Source organism: Seriola lalandi, unplaced genomic scaffold (genome assembly GCF_002814215.2).
Source record: "Seriola lalandi dorsalis isolate HSWRI2012SDOR001 ecotype SW California unplaced genomic scaffold, Sedor1 jcf7180002054864, whole genome shotgun sequence".
NCBI lineage: Eukaryota > Metazoa > Chordata > Actinopteri > Carangiformes > Carangidae > Seriola > Seriola lalandi.
The window spans coordinates 2,666,217-2,684,304 of NW_019525417.1; the positions used below are offsets into that span (position 1 = coordinate 2,666,217).

General features: G+C 40.8%; 3 protein-coding genes across 3 annotated transcripts; all 3 read right to left on the reverse strand.

Annotated features, from left to right (window-relative positions):
* Positions 1–1,758: 1,758 nt before the first annotated feature.
* On the reverse strand, positions 1,759–8,597 carry myorg (myogenesis regulating glycosidase). The gene is made up of 3 exons (XM_023427962.2): positions 8,478–8,597; positions 5,919–6,289; positions 1,759–5,761 (listed from the first exon to the last, which is right to left on the reverse strand). The coding sequence occupies exons 2-3, from the start codon at positions 6,179–6,181 to the stop codon at positions 3,970–3,972; spliced, it is 2,055 nt and encodes a 684-aa protein (XP_023283730.1). The 5' UTR covers positions 6,182–6,289; positions 8,478–8,597; the 3' UTR covers positions 1,759–3,969.
* Positions 8,598–9,150: 553 nt separating this feature from the next.
* On the reverse strand, positions 9,151–11,190 carry LOC147817881 (uncharacterized). Its single transcript, XM_087179776.1, has 5 exons — positions 11,071–11,190; positions 9,931–10,244; positions 9,802–9,852; positions 9,574–9,693; positions 9,151–9,483 (listed from the first exon to the last, which is right to left on the reverse strand). The coding sequence occupies exons 1-5, from the start codon at positions 11,188–11,190 to the stop codon at positions 9,393–9,395; spliced, it is 696 nt and encodes a 231-aa protein (XP_087035902.1). The 3' UTR covers positions 9,151–9,392.
* A 1,006-nt stretch (positions 11,191–12,196) lies between these two features.
* LOC111670972 (BOS complex subunit ncln) lies at positions 12,197–17,448 on the reverse strand. Its single transcript, XM_023427974.2, has 15 exons — positions 17,273–17,448; positions 16,202–16,392; positions 15,831–15,975; positions 15,495–15,592; positions 15,335–15,412; positions 15,079–15,182; positions 14,357–14,445; positions 14,098–14,237; positions 13,839–14,017; positions 13,666–13,753; positions 13,512–13,550; positions 12,982–13,154; positions 12,823–12,876; positions 12,661–12,739; positions 12,197–12,558 (listed from the first exon to the last, which is right to left on the reverse strand). Exons 1-15 carry the CDS (start codon positions 17,421–17,423, stop codon positions 12,502–12,504), a joined length of 1,665 nt encoding a protein of 554 aa, XP_023283742.1. The 5' UTR covers positions 17,424–17,448; the 3' UTR covers positions 12,197–12,501.
* Positions 17,449–18,088: the final 640 nt, after the last annotated feature.

Sequence of the window (18,088 nt, forward strand, 5' to 3'; positions counted from 1 at the left end):
TGACCATTAATTAGTCTCTTTGTGGCAGTTATTAAGCTGTAAAGTTATAAGTTAGAAAAATAATTTGTTCAATGTAATGATCTCTGGCATGATAACCCACTTGTTACAGGAACATATACTACAATTCTGTACTTAAATAATTCCTTTTTTCACTAACTTGTCTGATATTATCAAAAACAGGATATCAACCATTGGTCTGAATGGAAAATGAAGTAAGAAATTGCATTTGACGCATCTCTTTTTCATTTTGAACTCTTTTTGATTCAGCTGTCTTTTTATGGTTGTTCTTCATAGCGCCACTTCTCCCTCTGTATAATATATATGCCTTAGAGGGCTGGACAGACTGCAGCAGACAGACCCATGGAAGGAGGATATGGGAAGGTACTTGAGACACACTGGCTCCTAACCAGAACAACTGGTGTCTCTCCTCTGCAGATGGACACACAGGTGGGCTCACAGGTGGGGAAGGAAGGGGGGGGAGTGCTCTGCCAGTTTTGTGTCCTGCTTGGCGCGCGTGTGTGTGTACGTGCGTGTGTGTATGTGCATAACATCTGGACCATGGTCCACTGACATGTCAGAGAAAGAATTCATCAATGAAGCTACACTGCACCCTTCTGGATGTCTGCAGCACCACATGGCCCAAAACAACTATAGATTTCATAGGTGTCATTATTTAGTTTCCAATATCTGTGAAAATTTCAATGTCAGCTGTTTGACAGATAAACCTGCGAGTTTCCAAAAATGACAACAGTGAAGCATGAGCCTCCGCACACTGAACTAGGCACAAATATAATTATTCAAGCCTCTACAGCCTTAATATGAAAGTCTTTTTCTAATTCTTTTCTCTTTTCAACCCTAGAACCCCAGTTTCTCCCAAAGCTCCCACACAAATTATTTGTCCAGTCTATGAAAAGATGGGCAGAACCAAACAATATGATTGCAGAAAGCAAACCAACAAATAATATTGATCCCAGCAACACAGAGACAGCTAATCAATGAATGTATGTCCTCCCCGCACAGGCTGCAAGTCGAGATCAATTTTGAAGAAAGATGAGGCATTGGCAAATAAAGTGAAGTAGTTCTGAAGCATATCCCGCTGCTGTGAAATGGAATAAATTCCCCAAACATATGAAAGATCGACTAAAGCTGTGAGAAATGCTCCAGACAGGCTATTTGAACTCAGAAAGAACAATCATGTTTAATGCTATAATTCTAATAAATAATTGTTGCCATTATCACCGACTGCAGTAAGTTTATCTTTCTTATTCTCTGTATCTAGTCATACACTTTTATATCAGTTGTTCTCTTGTCTCACATCATCACCACCAGATGATTTATTGATCTGAACACAGCCTCCAAATAACCTGCACAATTGTTTCATCACCTTGTCATTATTGCCCATGATGAGCCAGGCGTCAAAAAGTTACAAAAGTCCCTCAGGGGTGCCTCTTTCAATATCGAACTGATGGCCACATTAGTTTTCATGTATTGCAGACTCATAAGAGGTTACAGGTTGCTATTGGCTAACTGATTGCACGGTCAACTTACTGACCTGAATTTCATGTCCTGATTTTTTCTTCTTGTATTTTATTTGTTGGTGTGTGTGTAAAATGTAAAAGTTGGCCACATATTGATCACTGTTCTTAGGGGATTTAAAATCAGTAATCTGGTAATGGTCATGGTCTGTAGCAACTACATGCAACCATATGATGTTTAAAATGTGAAAAATTATCAGGACAAAATTCAATACAAAACGTGAATAGTGAATCCTTTTAATACATTCATACAAAAGGACATCAAATGCGCACTCTTGCTGAAATTAATGCTGCCCTTTAGTCTCATGCAAATGTTGCCAACCTTCAGTTACAATAACCTGAAGCAAACAGGACACACTGGGTCACAAGAGCCACAAGAAACGAAGCATTCAGTCCAGGAGACAGCCTCTCAGTCTTGTCATAAAGCAAGACCGGCTGAGACAGAAATAGCCTTAGAGATTGGCCTGGCCCAGATGCTGAGTGAAAACTGCTATAAATAGGTTGTGCTGTTATGATGAAACTACGTCAAAAGACATAAACAAAGTGCAGCAAGGTCAACATGTAAGACACATGTAAATGCACGGGGGCAAGATATTGGGTAAAAGGCAGACAGCATAAAAACACAAAAACAAGCAAACATTGACAAATGGGAAAATTGCACCATAAGAATGTGGACATTTCATTTCTTTTACTTCCCAAAAACACAATGAAAATTGCAGCTTAAAAACTCCTCAGAATCCATCTCATCAAATAAAAAAAAATGTTTAAAAAGTACCTGGAACTACAGGAAGTCAGAAACAGAGATCATTAAATGCAATAATTTTCATTTTGGTCTGGGATTCAGAAAAAGTGAAAAAAAATCATTGAAGATAAAATTCTTGCTGTTTTACCCCGAGTTTAATTAGATCAACTAATTAATCATCAGTTTTGACTCTAGATACCAAGTTAGATTTTACCAATGTACTTGTACTTTTAGACATTTTCAGGTACATAGTGGAACTTTAAAGAAAAGGTTAAGAGGTAAGGTTCTGTGGTACACTGTTGACCATGCTACTGCCTATGAAGGGTTAACTCACCGATTATATTACATAATAAATGTGCAATATGTAACAATATGACAATAATCAAGGTAGAGCAAAACAAAAAATCACATATTATGTGGCAGTAATTATTAACACATGGCACTGTGGTTACAAAATACTCACATTAACAAAACACAAGGTGTGATAACGCACTGTACCATTTAATTTGACAATTAAATGTTGCTAAATTCACAACATCTGTGAACTCCCATTCTGCATACCAAGTAGGAATAAAGAGAACAAACCAGTATTATTTAGGTTATTGTGTTTCAGAATTCCAAAAATCAAAACACCTTATAAAAGAGATGCTCATTACCTCGGATGTGGTAGTCAATGTTATAGACATTATAGTAGCTGCATTCAGAGTAAACAAAGCACATTAAAGATAGTTAGCAGACACTTCAAACACACTACAGCCTGAGAAAACTGTTACCTGAGGAAGAGCATAAAATATTTAGTGTCTTATAAAAGGCATCTTCTTCTGGGCCAAGAGAAGTTACATGACACTGTGTTACACAAATGAGAGCACATGCAATTTGTAGTGATTAAACTTCAAGCAAAACTTCAAGCATTCATCCCGATAAGTGGAGCATAAAAGCGGACTTCCTGAGAAGTATCTCGGAGCAGAGGAGTCATTAGTGTCAAAGGAAAAGTGGGATATCTCAGTCAAACTGAGATTTCTTTATAGATGTAGAAGGTTTTATGTAGCCTGCTATCTGTCTTGTGACAATAATAACACCCCTTCTATAAATCTCCCATCATATGATTTGTTTGGCTTACATTAACCTAAAAGTACTGTGACACTCAACAACTTTATGTCCTACCATGGCAATTATGCCCTAATCAATTCACAGTTTGAATATTCCCTTTTTGACAAATGTTTCATATACGTGACTTGTACAGCCTTTAAAATGAAACTATGTAACTTTTGAAAGATTATATAACACATTCTTCCTTGTACAAATGAAAAGCTGAATTCATAAGCATTAAACACACCCTTACTCACTTTAATACATGTTGGGGTTTTGCTGTTACAGCCGTATTTGGGCTGGTATGACCAGCAGAAACCACAAAAACTAAACCACTAAACCACAAAACTAATGCTAAATGTCACAATTATTAGCTAAAATGAAATGAGCCTAAAAAATTAAGATGAGGTTTTCAGAATTTTTGAGTGGTTACATTTGTAATATGTTACTTAAGTTTATATTCATTTAAAAAGTCTTCATATTTTGTTCCAGGAAACCTTTTCATCCAATGTCTTAAGCATAAAAGCTCAATTAATGAAGCTTGTCTCACAAGCAAATTGAAGCATGGATTAATCAAATGTTCAGCTTTACCTTTCCTTTTTGCTACACCCAAACAAAGTAAGCAATTTCATCCAGGTCTACAGGGTAGTCTGTGAGGTGCAGTGGCTCCTTGATATCAAATCTCTCTCCCTTGTAGCTTCTCCAACGGCCAGCAGGGAGGTAAATGTCACGTTCTTGCTTTCCAGGCTCTAAAACTGGGGCTACCATGAGGTCATCCCCAATCAGGAACTGGGAGTCGATTTTATAGGCTGTCTCATCACCTGTGGCAATCCACCACAAGGGCCGTATGATTGGGTCCCCGGTATCCAGCACCTCGCCAGCCAGCTCCAGGACCCGTGGCGCAACAATACTCTCGTGGAGAGCTGTGTATTTCCGAGCAATTTCAACCACCTCATTGTCGTATTCCCATGGCGGAATAGAAAACTGCATGGAGGGCATGAAGGCTGACAGCTCCAGCCAGCGGATATAGAGTTCTCGATCAGGTAATGCACGATTTCCATCTGTGCGGTTCAGATAGGCATTCCCTCCGATCATGTCTGGTAGAATGAACTGATAGCCAAGAATGCTAATAGTGAGCACTGTGGGGATAAGGGATTTGAGACCCAACTCATAGCCCCACACAGAGTCTCTGTCAATTGGTCTGAAGAAGCAGGATATGTTCTGGGACTGGTAGCCACTTCGCAGCTCAGCTCGATCATTGTAGGGAATAGCCATTTCCGTGTAACGTCTTGTGAAAAAACTTGGGTCTCGAATGGGAGTTCTTGTGCTAAATTTCCATGGTAAATAGTTGGTCTCCCCTGCATCAAATTTAAAAGATGACACCCCATACCTGGAACGCAGTGAACGTAGCTGGGAGGAAAACCAATCTCGGGCTTCAGGATTTGTGAAATCCAAAATGCCACCAATGCCATTCCACCAGCGCACCAGTGCCGGTAGCCGTCCTGTAGGCTCCCTGACAAACAGGCCCCTCTCAACACAAGTATGGAAGTTTTCTGAGTCATAGTTAACAAAAGGGTGAATCCAGAGTGACACCAGAAATCCATCTGATTTCAGCTTTTGGAACATGGCCGAAGCATTGGGAAACTTTGTTTGGTCAAACTCAAATTCTCCGTAGCGGCTGGTGTAGCGGTCATCTATTTCCAGGTGACTACAATTGAAGTAATGCTTACGGATGTTGGCAGCATACGCCAAGAGTTTCTCTTGGTCAATGTCAGTCTTATGTAATGCCCAAGTCGACCAAATAGGATGCCGAAACATGACTTTAGCTGGCACTTTGTTTGGTTTGTTGAAGTATCTGCGGACCATGTACTTGTGTATGGATGTCACATCCAAGCCCACGCAGACTCTGTAGCTGAGTTCAGCACATGGAGCCTCCCCTGGGTTTGGCTTGAAGGGACTGTCATTGTATCGTGCCTGGAAGTACATGGTCTTTTCTGTGTCATTCCAGCCCAGGTGGAAGGGCACAGAATTATTGATCTTGATGGCCGTAGCATTAGATGAAAGCCAATAACTCTCCAAAATTCCACCAAATTCATTGCGGTTTGAGTAGATGTCACTTGTAACAAAGGGTTTGGGAGCCTGCTGGCCAGAAATAGAAATAGGCCAGTGCTGAATTGCTGACACTGCACCGCCATACCAATGTGCGAACTTGTATGTCATGGCATGCTCAACCGGAATGTCAGGAACCAGTTCTTCCCAACGGACTCGATAGCACTGCACTGTGTCCTTAGGTCGAACTGTCTCAATGAAGAAGTTGAGTTTCCTATCAGTGGTGCGTCCACAGCTCAGCATCTCCCCTTCTTTAGTGCAGGAATCCAAATCCAGAGTCCCTGACCTGTCAAGATTTAAAAATAATTACATCCTCATGCAGTCTCTCGTTTGACATGTTTAAAATAAGTATTTGTACATTTACATTTTACTTTAATTTTCTGATGTGTCTGATATATGTATCTGTACACAATAAATACATCACACAACTTAATTACACCAACCTGAAATCCATTCTGAAAACAATAGACCCTCCCTGGTTGCGGATAATGTAGCCATCTTTATTCAGATCCAGCAGCTGAGTCTTAAGCAGCTCAGCTTTGCGTAGAGAGGCTATGTAATAACACCACGCAGTCACTGCTGCAATTACCAGCACCAAGCCGATCACTCCAGCTCCGACTAAGGGTCGAGTGTCCTTGCTGTGTTTCTGCTTGGGGATAACATCTGTAATTGTGCCCCCTGCTCCTCCCGGCACCACTTGGTACATGGCTTGTGCTGATCAGTGGGTAAATTGAAGAGTTAACTATAGTTCATGGAAATGTTTCCCAGGGAACCTTTTTTGTTGAACTTTGTCCCCGCCTTTATGTCTGTTTGCCTGAGTGTCCATAGAGAGAGAGAAAAAAAGTCGTGTCAAGGTTTTCATGCAATATTTGCTCTTCTTACATCAATATTGTTTTATTTTATGGAAAATGTGTTCAAAATAAAATGCTTTTCTATAAAATGCGTCCTGTTGCTGTAGCCTATGTACAGTACATTCACCTAATATTACTTACCAGATGTGAATAGTCAGAATATATTAACTTACCTATCAGAGACATGCAGGAAAACAGCCAGAACAACACACACTCAAAATGTCAACCTTTTTCTCAGTCTATTTTGTTTCCCTGTCAGTTCAAAGCCTCTATGACATCTCTAGCATTGTCTTACATGCCCCGCTTTGCTGCACAGCAAGTGATTTCACAGCAGTTAGAGGTATTACACTGTCAAGATGTAAACTTTAAAGATGTGTTTGGGATTTAACAAAACAAATCTACTGCCAGTTACCCATAAGAAGATAAAGTGGACGTCCCCAGCAGTAATTCTAACATATGAGTTTAACTGAAAGAAGACTCATTTGTATGTAAGGAAGTAGAGAAGCAGAAAAGGGGATTTTGGCCTTAAAGCTCTGCCAATGCCGGAGAGGAGAGGAAAGCATACTAAACTTTGTGCTCCATCAAACCAGACTAACCAAAACTGAAAGTTATCTGGTTCATTTTAGGCAAAAAAAAAACATTTTGAAACAAGAACAGAAGAAATATGTCAATTTCTTTCGCATTCAGGCCTTACTGTCCCTCCCATCAGAGATACAGAAGAAATTCTTAGAGGCAATTAACTGGTTGATGTTCGTTTTCCTGGCCTTAGCTAATCAGAATAGATTAAATTAGAATGCACAGCAGACCGAGGGGAGTTCAGTCCTCTCCAGCTTCCCTGTTTGCTGACTAGTCCTAACTGCAATTGACCCTCATGCTCTGGCCCGGCAGCAGGGGTCGATAATAAAAAATGCTTGCTATTAATTAGCAATCTAATTGACTAATTCTGTGTTCAACCACCTCTTGTATAGATTTCCCTCAACAACAGGAGTGATAACATAAGCCCATCATTAATTAACAGAGAACTAACTGTTGTTTCCTTGAAGATCCACTGAGACTACTGGTAAACTGACCAGGAGAATCAGGAGAAAACTCCCTGCAAATCAGGCCCATTCTATAAAAACTGTCTGAAAGTGTTTCTATTCCTTTTAATGGAACATAAAAATATATAAATTTGTCAGAAAGTTGTCCACCACTGTTTCCCAGAGTACAGGGTGACATCTGAAAGTTCATCAACAGACAGAAACCTAAGAAATTCAATTTATTGTCATGGAGGATGAAGAAAACAAATATTCAACTGGACTTGGAAACAAGATGGGACCAGAAAATGAAATGAACATTTTTTTTTTCCTACAAAACACACACAAAAATCAAACAGTAATACAACACCTTAATAGACAATAAAAAACTTTGAAAAGTTACCAAAATTGTTTCCATGACTAATCATTTTATCTCCAATGATATTTCAAATAGATTATAAAAAATAAAACACTGTTTTTGTCTGCTTTTCACTCATATGACGAGTTTTCTTTACAAAAAAAACAACCTTGAACTGGTTTGACATGTTTGTTTTTTCTCATTGAAAGAGGCTGAAAAGGCAGAAAACTTTCAGACTAGGACATTTGTTTGTTTATGGTGCGATCAGGTAGGTTTTCATATCTGCCTTTTCTGCTTTTTCTTATCTACTGTGGCGTGGAGAAAAAACACAGAAGTGCTGATACAGTCACAGCAGAGTGTGAAAACGTCTCACTACCTCTAACGGTGTGTGTGTGTGTGTGTGTGTGTGTGTGTGTGTGTGTGTGTGTGTGTGTGTGTGTGTGTGTGTGTTGCAAAATGCTGATCATGCTTATGTCTTCTATTAAAGCACTTGAATAAATATGCACACATGAGAACTTTACAGGGCACAGTGACGGTCTTCACTCTGAATGTGTTGAGTTTCAGAGTTGAACTTTCTACAACTTCCATAGTGCAGTAGCCCACCCACAAGCCCGATATACAGAAAGCCGTTGTTGTGCGCCTTATTGGTGGGTAGTGCAAGAAAGTTAACGGAGGGAGAGTAACACTGAGTCCCTGACAGCAACGTGGCATATAAATATCGTTTCTGCCCATTCTGATTTCTTTTCAGCTGTTATTAGTAGTAGTTTTTTTTCCTACCGGTCAGCAGCAGCAGTCTCCACAGCGACTCCAGCCACAACTTGTTTTTCCACAGCTCACAGAAAAGGACAGAGAGAGGCATCGGTGCATGCTGTTGCGTATCCGCCTACTGTCTACGCCCTCTACAGCATGGGAAATGTAGTCCAGTAGATTTGAACAGGTCGCTTTATTTATTTATTCTTTCATTCTGCACAGATTCAACAGGTTGACATGATTTGAGCAAATAATACTGGATGGAAAATTTCAAACGTAGAGGAAAATATACCTAAAAAAAAAGGTCTTCTCAAGAACTGGGGAAAAAAGCAATTAGCAAAGTTGGTGGGAAAAAAAACTTATATTATTAGATATTTCTATGGGGACTTGGAGTCTGTCTGTGCAATGTTGCATAGTGTTTATAATGACCATATTTTATTTCCTGTACTATATGGTTTCACCAAAAAGTAACTATAATAATTATCATCATAATAAGTCTGGAACACCCCTGAGTAAAAGTTCATTGTTTGCAGTACTATTTCTGTTTAAACCCTCTAAAGATGCAATGAAGAAAGTCTATACCATATGTACAAGAATGATCTCTCTAAAAGTAGAATAAAATTTTAATGTCATAAACAGATACACATTTGGGCCACAGTGCCTCATTCAGTGTGATCACCACAAGCCCCTTATGGGAAGATCTTTGTTGCTGATTTAGTGCGTAATTGTAAAAGTGTCCACATTGCATACGGGGAGATAATAGTGGTGAGAGTGCAACCTACATCACATTATTCATTCTTACACCTTGTCTCCCTGGGTTCATTAGAAAAGAATTAAACAATGGTGAAGTTAACAATCCCTCATTTTGCTAGGGGACACCCGGACACCCCCTTAAGGACCTCTCCAGGCCCCCCACTTTGTAAGCCGGTGGCTCTAATAGTCCTAACAAAGGCATTCAGACACAAACTCTGGGTGTATGATGTAGTGTCCAGCTTGGTAGGGCTTCACCACATGGAAGCAGCTGTAGCACCCGCTGTTCGAGAAAACATAGGAGCAGGAATTAGACCTCAGTGCTTACTATTTAAATGACGCTTTATATTATTACATGCAAGTGAATATGCACCTATAATCCAAAGTGCTGTTAGAACGAGACCTGCGATATTGTGTCTGTTGAAAGTGGTGTTGAGCTGCAGGTTGGTTCCCAGTTTGGGGTCTTGTCCGAAGGTGAGCACCTGCATGTTGCCTGTGAGAAACAATGTTAGCTTAGGACTTGTAGAACCGCTCAGTCCTCACTCAGTCATGCTTTCAGAGTTCAAAGGCCTCGAGAAGAGGTCAGAGGTCATTTTCCTACCTGAGTTGCTGTGCTGAGAGTGGATGCACATTCCTCTGATAATCCATTCTCCTGTAAAGAAAATCAATCAGAATCAGTATTTTCTCTGGTGTTACCTTTGGCTCATACTATCAACTGATTAATCGCCACCATTGTGGGTTCTTCACAGCTGTATGGAGCTGAATGCCAGTGCCAGCAGGAGGCTCAGTCAGCTGTAGTTTCTGCAGCCTGTCAGCAGAGGGCAGAGCTCGTTCTGCAGCTGGCTTGACAGGAGGCATGTGTTGCTGTTTGCCTGCCTCTGCAGTTTTTAGATAGTTGTCAGGACAAGTCGTAACCGGACTGTGAAATGACAAATGTCTGACAGGAGGGAAGAGAGGACGGCCAATGTCCACAGGGGGCGAGGGGTGTGGTTGGGTGCGGGTTGACTTGTAGTTGGGCTGAAGGCTCCGGGGAAACAGAAAGTCCTGGAAAGGCAAAGAAAAAAGGGAATGTGGAATGTGGGTGGAAATATAAGAAGGAGATGTAGAAAAGAACCTGGATATCACATCTCTTGCCCACTAGACTGAACATTCCTCTCTACATGTAACGAGTGTATACTGAATTTCAACCGCCATATTAAGACAAGTGGTATTTGTACTTTATTAACAGACACCTCATTTCAATGCTTTCCTCATGAAATGAACCACAATTACTCCAAAATGATTCCTGATTTCTCTCTCAGTACAATTTATATAAAGTTATACGATAAGAATGTAAAAACTCAAAATGCCTGTGACTGTGCAAATATGAGACACCGTTGTGGCAAATGTAAGATTTCCATTTGGTTTTTGTTTTTTTTTAAAACATTATTGTCACCTCTCTTGTGCAGTCAATAGCTATTTTTTTCTTGACGGTAAAGTGCCTGCACACCCCTCTTAGCTCTGTTTACTCAATGTCTGGATAAATAAATAGACATGGAGGAAGTACTGAATAATAGATGGGATCCAGCTTTCACCAAGCTCAGGGAAGTGTAAACAACCAGCCACCAATTAGTGTAAGACACTTTAGTCAGGCCAAATGATGAACAATAGAGTGCCAGTAATAAGTGACCCAATTAGTCTTGTCTCACCTTAAATCAATCTATGTATTCAATCTATGCATTTATTAAATTACATTGACTGAAGTCCAAAACGTCCATGCATTAACTGATCGTGGAGACATTTTCTCAAGAAATTCTACATCTCTTTGCGCAGTCATGAATAACCACTCTGTCCAGTCCATGTGTGTGGCACAGTGGGCTCAGCATCTTACCGGCCGAGGCTGGGGGTTGTTCCTGCGGTGGGCAGAGGTGGGTCGAAGTTGCTCTCTCTTCGCTCTGCCGGGAGAGGCGAACTGCTCTTTGTACACCGTGATGTAGAGCTGGGGAACCATCTTCCCTTACTGTCTTACTTATTTTCCACTGCTTGTCTGCCAGTCTGCCTGAAAGTCATGAACATCCTTCTCCTCCCATGTCACCTGGTGGCTCCTCCCTTTCCCTTATACCTGTGTACCTCTTGTTGTATTACTTACACCTTTTTTTTTCCAGCAAAATTGTCAAATATGTGAGGGTTTTTTCTACCTAAAATTCTTCCTGGGCTGTGCATGCCACCTATTTTACTGTTATATTTGACTTTTTTTGTGTTTGATGAATCACAACATTGTGATTCTCTTGTGCATGCATCAGTTGCTGTAAATCCTGCATGGATCCAAATCACCGACCCTAGAGATGGTGAAAACTTTTTGTTTAACCATGTAGCTACTGTGATGAATCTACTGTGTTGGAAGTAGAGACACGTTAAGAGCATCTTTGCTGAACCAGAACAACTCTTTGTGCTACCTGAGCACTCGGCCACTAATCCTCCTAAGCCCCAGGCCCCCTGCAGAGACACACATACCTGGGGTCAGTGTCCATGACCTACTTCCCTCCCAGGGACCCTCACAAACTAGCCAGCACTGATCTCAAACACGAAGGCTCAGCTTCTGGCTGTGTAACCGCCTTGTAGTTAAAACAGACTCAGTTTTATCAGATCTACAGAACCAGAACAAACCAAGGGAGCGATGGGATTTCTAAGAATCTCCACCACCATCCAGGGTCACCTCTATTCACTGTCAGCATGCCACATGAGCATCAATAATTCACCAAGTGCTGTAGGGTGCCTTTGTGTCTCCATCGCTCTCACTGAGTTATCTGTGACAGGAGCTGGCTGTTCATCTCACTGCAGTGGCTGGGCCTTGTTTGACAGCCATGTTAAGCCCAGTCAAATCCATGTCAACAGATGCAGAGCAGAGGACGCAGAGAATCATACTAATTATGTGGCAGGAACGTCTTTCACGGGCGCTCAAATCAGATCCAAGCTGTGGTATTTGTTCCCTACTTCAAGATAGTTTGAGGCAAGAAAACTTCCCACCTTTGTCCTTTATTTATTTTGTTCAAGTCTTATTTCATTCAAACACCAAAATTCAGTCTGTTCTTATAAGAAAGCGTTCGCGTTACAGTGGATTTCTGTATAATGAAAGGTACAAACAAACATCTTCAAAACAATATTAGATTTCAAAGCAAATGCACACTGAAAGTTGTGCATGCATATGATCTTGTTGCATTGCTTTCATGTTCTGCACAGACAGTGAAGCAGAAGTTCAACATGTTCAGTGCAGACTTCAAAGCCGCTGTCATAGACTCAGTATTCGTAGTCTTACAGGACTTTAATGGTGCTTGGATTTCACTGCTGCTTTCAGTTTTGTGTAGAGACAGCCAAAATTCTGTAATAGAGAACAGACACATGATGTAGGAAAACAACGAGCTAGGTGATATACGGTTTGCAATGGAAGACATGCAACACTATATTATGAACGGGCATGGACCTGGATTGCGTAGTAAACGATCCCCAAATAACCAGCAATGCAGCCACCAAGGAAGAGATCAAAAGCTGCAGGTTTCACTCTGGGAGAAAAAGTGTGTCATTATCATCCAAGTCATATTCAAAGTAATACATTCACCAAAAGAACTATAACACAGATATTTACCTGTACATCACTATCGGTTGGTCCATTTGATCAAAAAAGGTAATATCAGGGTCCCTGCATGAAGAGTATTGAATAGGCTATAGTTAACAAGGCAGGACAGATGAGTGTCGGAAATATAATTTATACTGTATGTTTGCCACTTTTGCTATCATGTGATACCTCCTGTCCTGTCGAAAGTTGTGTCTATGGACTTGCTGTAGGTAGCGTTTAAATTCATGCTCGAGTGAGTTGACCAGCAGGATGTGACTGGGCTCCTTATCTAACAGCTGGGTTGCCCGGGGGACTGACGTCAGGAAGGACATCAGACTGGACATACGACCATCGTGAAAGTCCTGCATCAAGGATTCAGACATGAATTCACACAGGAAAATTATAAAATACTAGTTACCATATGTCAAAGTGTTCTAATAAACTGTAATATGGAATTTACATTATATCTACTGGAAATTATTCTCACATTATGCTGTGCCAAAAGTACAAAACGTTCTTCACTTTGGAGCATTTAAACCTCTTCATATATGGCAGTTGTTTCATTTGAAGTTCCCAATCTTCAACTGAATCAAATTAACAAGCTAAAGTCATTACATGAGCCTGGGCCTTTGATGATGCAAACACTGTGTAATACCTAAAAAAACCACCAGAGGTCAGCAACTTCCTTTGCATAATGACTAAAATAACCAGAATCTTACCATTTGGCCTTTAAAAACTTGCACATCTTTTGGTGAACCCTGGTGAAAGATAACACACAGCAATCACACATTAAAATGCTATATAAAAAAAAAAGAAAAGCAGAACAAACTATGAAGACTCTGTTTCTATATTTGATTTCATGAGTTTAATCACCTTGTCAGAGAGATTGTACATATACTGGGCCAGAGCTTCTGCTATGATGATACCGTTACGCTTCAGTTTCCTGAAATCCACTTGCGACCTGTGAGAAGATATTCACATGTTCAGGAAACGGCCAATATGGTACGTGCTGCTCAAAATGATCATAAACATAATTTAGAGCCTACATTGTGTCAAGTATGGATCCACGGAGCTCAGATTTGGGGTCTTCCAGGTGAGACAGAGTGAAACCAGGGATCCTGCGCAGACTGTAGCGCTCATGCTCCCAGGCTACTGTGGACTCCACAAGATTTATCTTTTTATGGACCAAACCAACTTTCATCCAGGGAAATCTAGAGGAAACTACCTGGAGGAGATAACCAGAAACTTTAGAGCAAATGGTCATTGAGACCGATGAGACTTGCACCTAGCAGTAAAGTGTGTTACCTCCTCCAAGTGCTGAATGAAGGAGTGCATTGGAGTTCCAGGTTTAGGAGGGCGGGAAACATGCATGTGCAGTTCATCAGCATTGGCCAGTGTATCCAAACACAGAACAAACGCCACATTGTCATGGAGCAGGCTGGACTCTGTGGAGGGAACATGTTTGGCTGAAATGAATCAAACTGGACAGTTCATGTTTAAACTCATATTAACACACGCAGTAGACATTCCACATGTTTAACGGGTCACAAAGCCAGAAACTCACCTGCATGGTCCAGATTCTCTTCAATCCACCTCTTTGTGCCGAGGAAGTTGTACTTTCCTCCTCCAGTCAAGGAGAACATTAAATGATATCTAAAACAACGAAAGCAGTCAAACGAACAGCCTTTAATCCATCACTGATGTAATGATAGAGATGGGGAGTTCTTACCCCATAACATGATATGGGCCCCTTTGTCAGATCATTTCAAAAAATGAAATGTAATATAACTTTTCAGCCAAATAGGTTTTCAGCCAGGGTGTTATTATCTGACAAGTGCCACTCATAATAAATATGTATGTTCTCATAACATTAGCATAGCATTATTGGTATTACTAGGTTCTTTAGATACAGAGGAAGAAGAAGAATTATTCAGATCCTTTATCTAATGTGAAATTAGTCCATTACAAGTAAAAGCCATGCATTCAAAACCTTACATAAGTAAAAGTATTATAAGGGAAATTTACTAAAGCTACATGTAGATAGATAGATAGATAGATAGATAGATAGATAGATAGATAGATAGATAGATAGATAGATAGATAGATAGATAGATAGATAGATAGATAGATAGATAGATACTTTATTTATCCCCTAGGGGAAATTCAAGTGTTTATTAGCTCATTGTTGATAATAATAGAAACAGTATATAATGATACTAAAAGAATAAAAGTACTCATTATGTAGAAAAACTGTCCCTGCCAGTGTTTTGTAAAGCTGTAACTCACGGTGGTCTAGTGCGTGGACTACTATAAAGCTTCTGGAAGAGACGTGCCAACTCCAGCAGGATGGTGACCCCACTGCCATTAGAGTCTGCTCCATAAGACAACCACTGTGTTACACACAATCAGAAGCATATTCATGCATGAGAAGATTTTAAGTGCTTACATTTTAAGAGGGGGATGAATCAAACAATTTAACATGGTGGAGCTTTGGAAACACATCTTCACTGTGTTTTTATCATTTATACAGTATGTGACTCACCGGGGCCAGCCCGTATGAATCATAGTGGGCAGTGATGACAATAGTGGGTACATCTTCCCCTGCTCCTGGAAGCACTCCCTAAAATACAAGTCACCAATTACACAGTGCAGAACAGAGAACAGAGCAATCACAAACCTAACCAATCAGGTTCGACACTCACCTCCAGTGTGACTATAGAGTTGTCAGTGACGGCCTTAATTGCGACGTTGTTGCTCACTAAGATCTGAAAGGCTGTAGCTGTGACCATACTTCGAAGGACTGCAAATATTAAAAACATACACATCGGAATATAATACAAATGCTCCTTTTTAGAGACTCAGACTCAGTCTGTCTCTATGCTATTTTATTATTATCTTACTCCTTGTATCCATTCAGGAACTCTTTCTCTGTTCATCCTGTCATGTTCACATGTAACCTATCCGTCTCTTTTATTGAAATAGCATTAGTCCATCCATCCAGTATACAATACATCCATATATCCTCTTGCTCCTCTTACCTCTGATTATTATAGATGAGGTTCGGGTGGCTGCGGCCTGTTTAACCTCCTCATACATGTAAAGCAGCTGTTCATCTTCAGGCACCACATACACCGGCATGAGGGTCTCCTTCAGCAAGGTCTCGCTCTCACTCACCATGAAGGACTGAGACAGCAAAGGGATTGTTAAAACAAATGGGTGAATAAGAACTACCTGATATCTTCCAGTCTGTCCTGTTCTCGTTTCATTCCCATAGAAATTGTATGATGCTCCAAGATAATATTTCAGCAAGCTGTTACCTAATACCTTTGAGCACAGACATATTATCACGCTCAAAACCTGTATCCTAAATACTGTATTGCATCACAGCCTATCCTGGGGCCCCTGTTACCTGGACAGTGTCATGGGAGACACTGGAGATATTTTTGGGCAGCAGGATCAGTATGGCAGCAGCATTTTGTTTCTGGGCTTCCTGGTATTTTTCCGTGGTGAAGTCCTGCACCTTCATGATGACACAGCGGCGGGTCAGCACCGGCTCATCAGCTGACCGTGCCTCTGCCACCACGATGGCTCCACGGCAACCTCGATGTAAAAGACAAGGAAGAAAATTAACATAGATATCAACATGAAATTTCCATTTAGATTATACTTCTCTTCCACTAAAATTAAGAGGGAACTAACGCTATTTGACAGCTACTAGTTACTTCGCAGATTGAGATTGGCTCCGGCTCAGTCACCTCTGACAGGAGCCTTTCTGCACGATGCGTACTGCTACTTTCTATATTTTAAGTAGATTTTAGTAGAACAGGGAGTTTTTTTGTAAGTGTAGATTATCTTACACCACTTCATCTGTTCTCCTCCCTATAAAATGCTAAAATGCTGCTAGTTAAAATCAGAAGCATTGTATCCACTAGTCAGTAAACACAAATAAAGCCAAAACAATGTAATTTACTGTCACCTGTCAACTAAGACATTTTATGCACTTCTGTGCCTTGAAGATTACATTTCCATTACAGGATAATACAAATGGATTCAGCACGTGGTCCTCAGCACATGTTAATGCAGTGAATTATGTTATTCATACTGACACATCAATGCAAAAGTGTAGCATTTTACTGTTGAGGCTGGTTGAGGTGGCATTAGTTTATCTACTTTATATACACTTAGCTAGTTTTATCCAGTGGCTCCCAACCCAAGGGGTCAAGCCCCATCCAAAAGGTCACAAGATATGTCTGGGTTGAGTTGTGAGATGATTAATGTGATTAGGAAGAAATAAAACAACGTTCTGTTCCACACATTTGCATTCATTTTTCACATATTTCTCTAATCTTTTTGGGGAAAGTATGAGGTAGCAGTTATCCAGATTATACCATCAGCACAGAGGCATCCGAAAGTATGCATACCTGCATTTTTGAGTTGCAGTTTGGTTTTTCTAATACTGGAGGTGACTCTCGGAACTTACCATGCTTCTGCTGTGCCAAGTTGTACTGCTGCATCCTGTAGGCAGTGAACTCATAGGAGGACACAGCAGGAAGAGCAGAGCCATGTAAGCACTGGACACAGAGCAACAGCAGCAGCAGCGCAGCAGCTACACCCAGGTCTTTCAGCAACATGCTGTCACGTCCTGTTATGGTCTCAGTCTGTGAAGGAAGGTTGATATTAGGCTTTCAACAAGGCCAGACTACACACACTGAAGGGTAATTCCCTTTAATATTTAACATAGGTGAGTAAACCAGGATTGGCAGGACAGATAAGACGACACCAAGTTTACTCCAATCACTGTGCTATATGGTAAAACAGCCAATAACATGAAGTCTCATTTTTGCAGCCCCCATTACAGATATCCTTGAGAATTTCATGAAGAATTGGTATCTGAAGAATTCAACTTGGCTTGTACTAGATAGCAACATAGTTTCAGTCAACCTGACCCTGGATTAGGACATGCACGTTTTTTTTTTTTTACTTATAACCCTGAAGTCAGCTATGGTCAACTTTCAGCATTCTGGGAATCGCTCCTCACCTGTCTCCCTGCTGTCCCGTCTCATGAGCCTTCTCACTACGTGTTCCTCACCTTCAGTGCTACTCCTTGCAAGCGTGGACTCACACTACTGTAGCTCCTGGGATTCAAGACGTCTAGGTAAGCCACCATTCACCATCTGCTCCCAAGGGATCAACTGGAAGCTAATCACAAACACCCAACCCCCCACCCCACACACTCACTACTCCTCTATCTGTGCACCCATCCCTCGTCTCCATCCTCCCTCTCCTGGCTGCAATG

Excerpts from the sequence above, each read along its gene's own strand:
- LOC111670972 (XM_023427974.2), bottom strand. The coding sequence starts at position 17,423 with ATGTTGCTGAAAGACCTGGGTGTAGCTGCTGCGCTGCTGCTGCTGTTG. Across the intron at positions 15,593-15,830 it reads CTCATCTATAATAATCAGAG|TCCTTCGAAGTATGGTCACA; the intron begins GTAAGAGGAGCA and ends TAATATTTGCAG. Across the intron at positions 13,754-13,838 it reads GGATCCATACTTGACACAAT|GTCGCAAGTGGATTTCAGGA; the intron begins GTAGGCTCTAAA and ends ATCTTCTCACAG.
- LOC147817881 (XM_087179776.1), bottom strand. The coding sequence starts at position 11,190 with ATGGTTCCCCAGCTCTACATCACGGTGTACAAAGAGCAGTTCGCCTCT. Across the intron at positions 9,853-9,930 it reads GCTGTGAAGAACCCACAATG|GAGAATGGATTATCAGAGGA; the intron begins GTGGCGATTAAT and ends TTTTCTTTACAG. Across the intron at positions 9,694-9,801 it reads CTCTCAGCACAGCAACTCAG|GCAACATGCAGGTGCTCACC; the intron begins GTAGGAAAATGA and ends TGTTTCTCACAG.
- myorg (XM_023427962.2), bottom strand. The coding sequence starts at position 6,181 with ATGTACCAAGTGGTGCCGGGAGGAGCAGGGGGCACAATTACAGATGTT. Across the intron at positions 5,762-5,918 it reads GTTTTCAGAATGGATTTCAG|GTCAGGGACTCTGGATTTGG; the intron begins GTTGGTGTAATT and ends AAATCTTGACAG.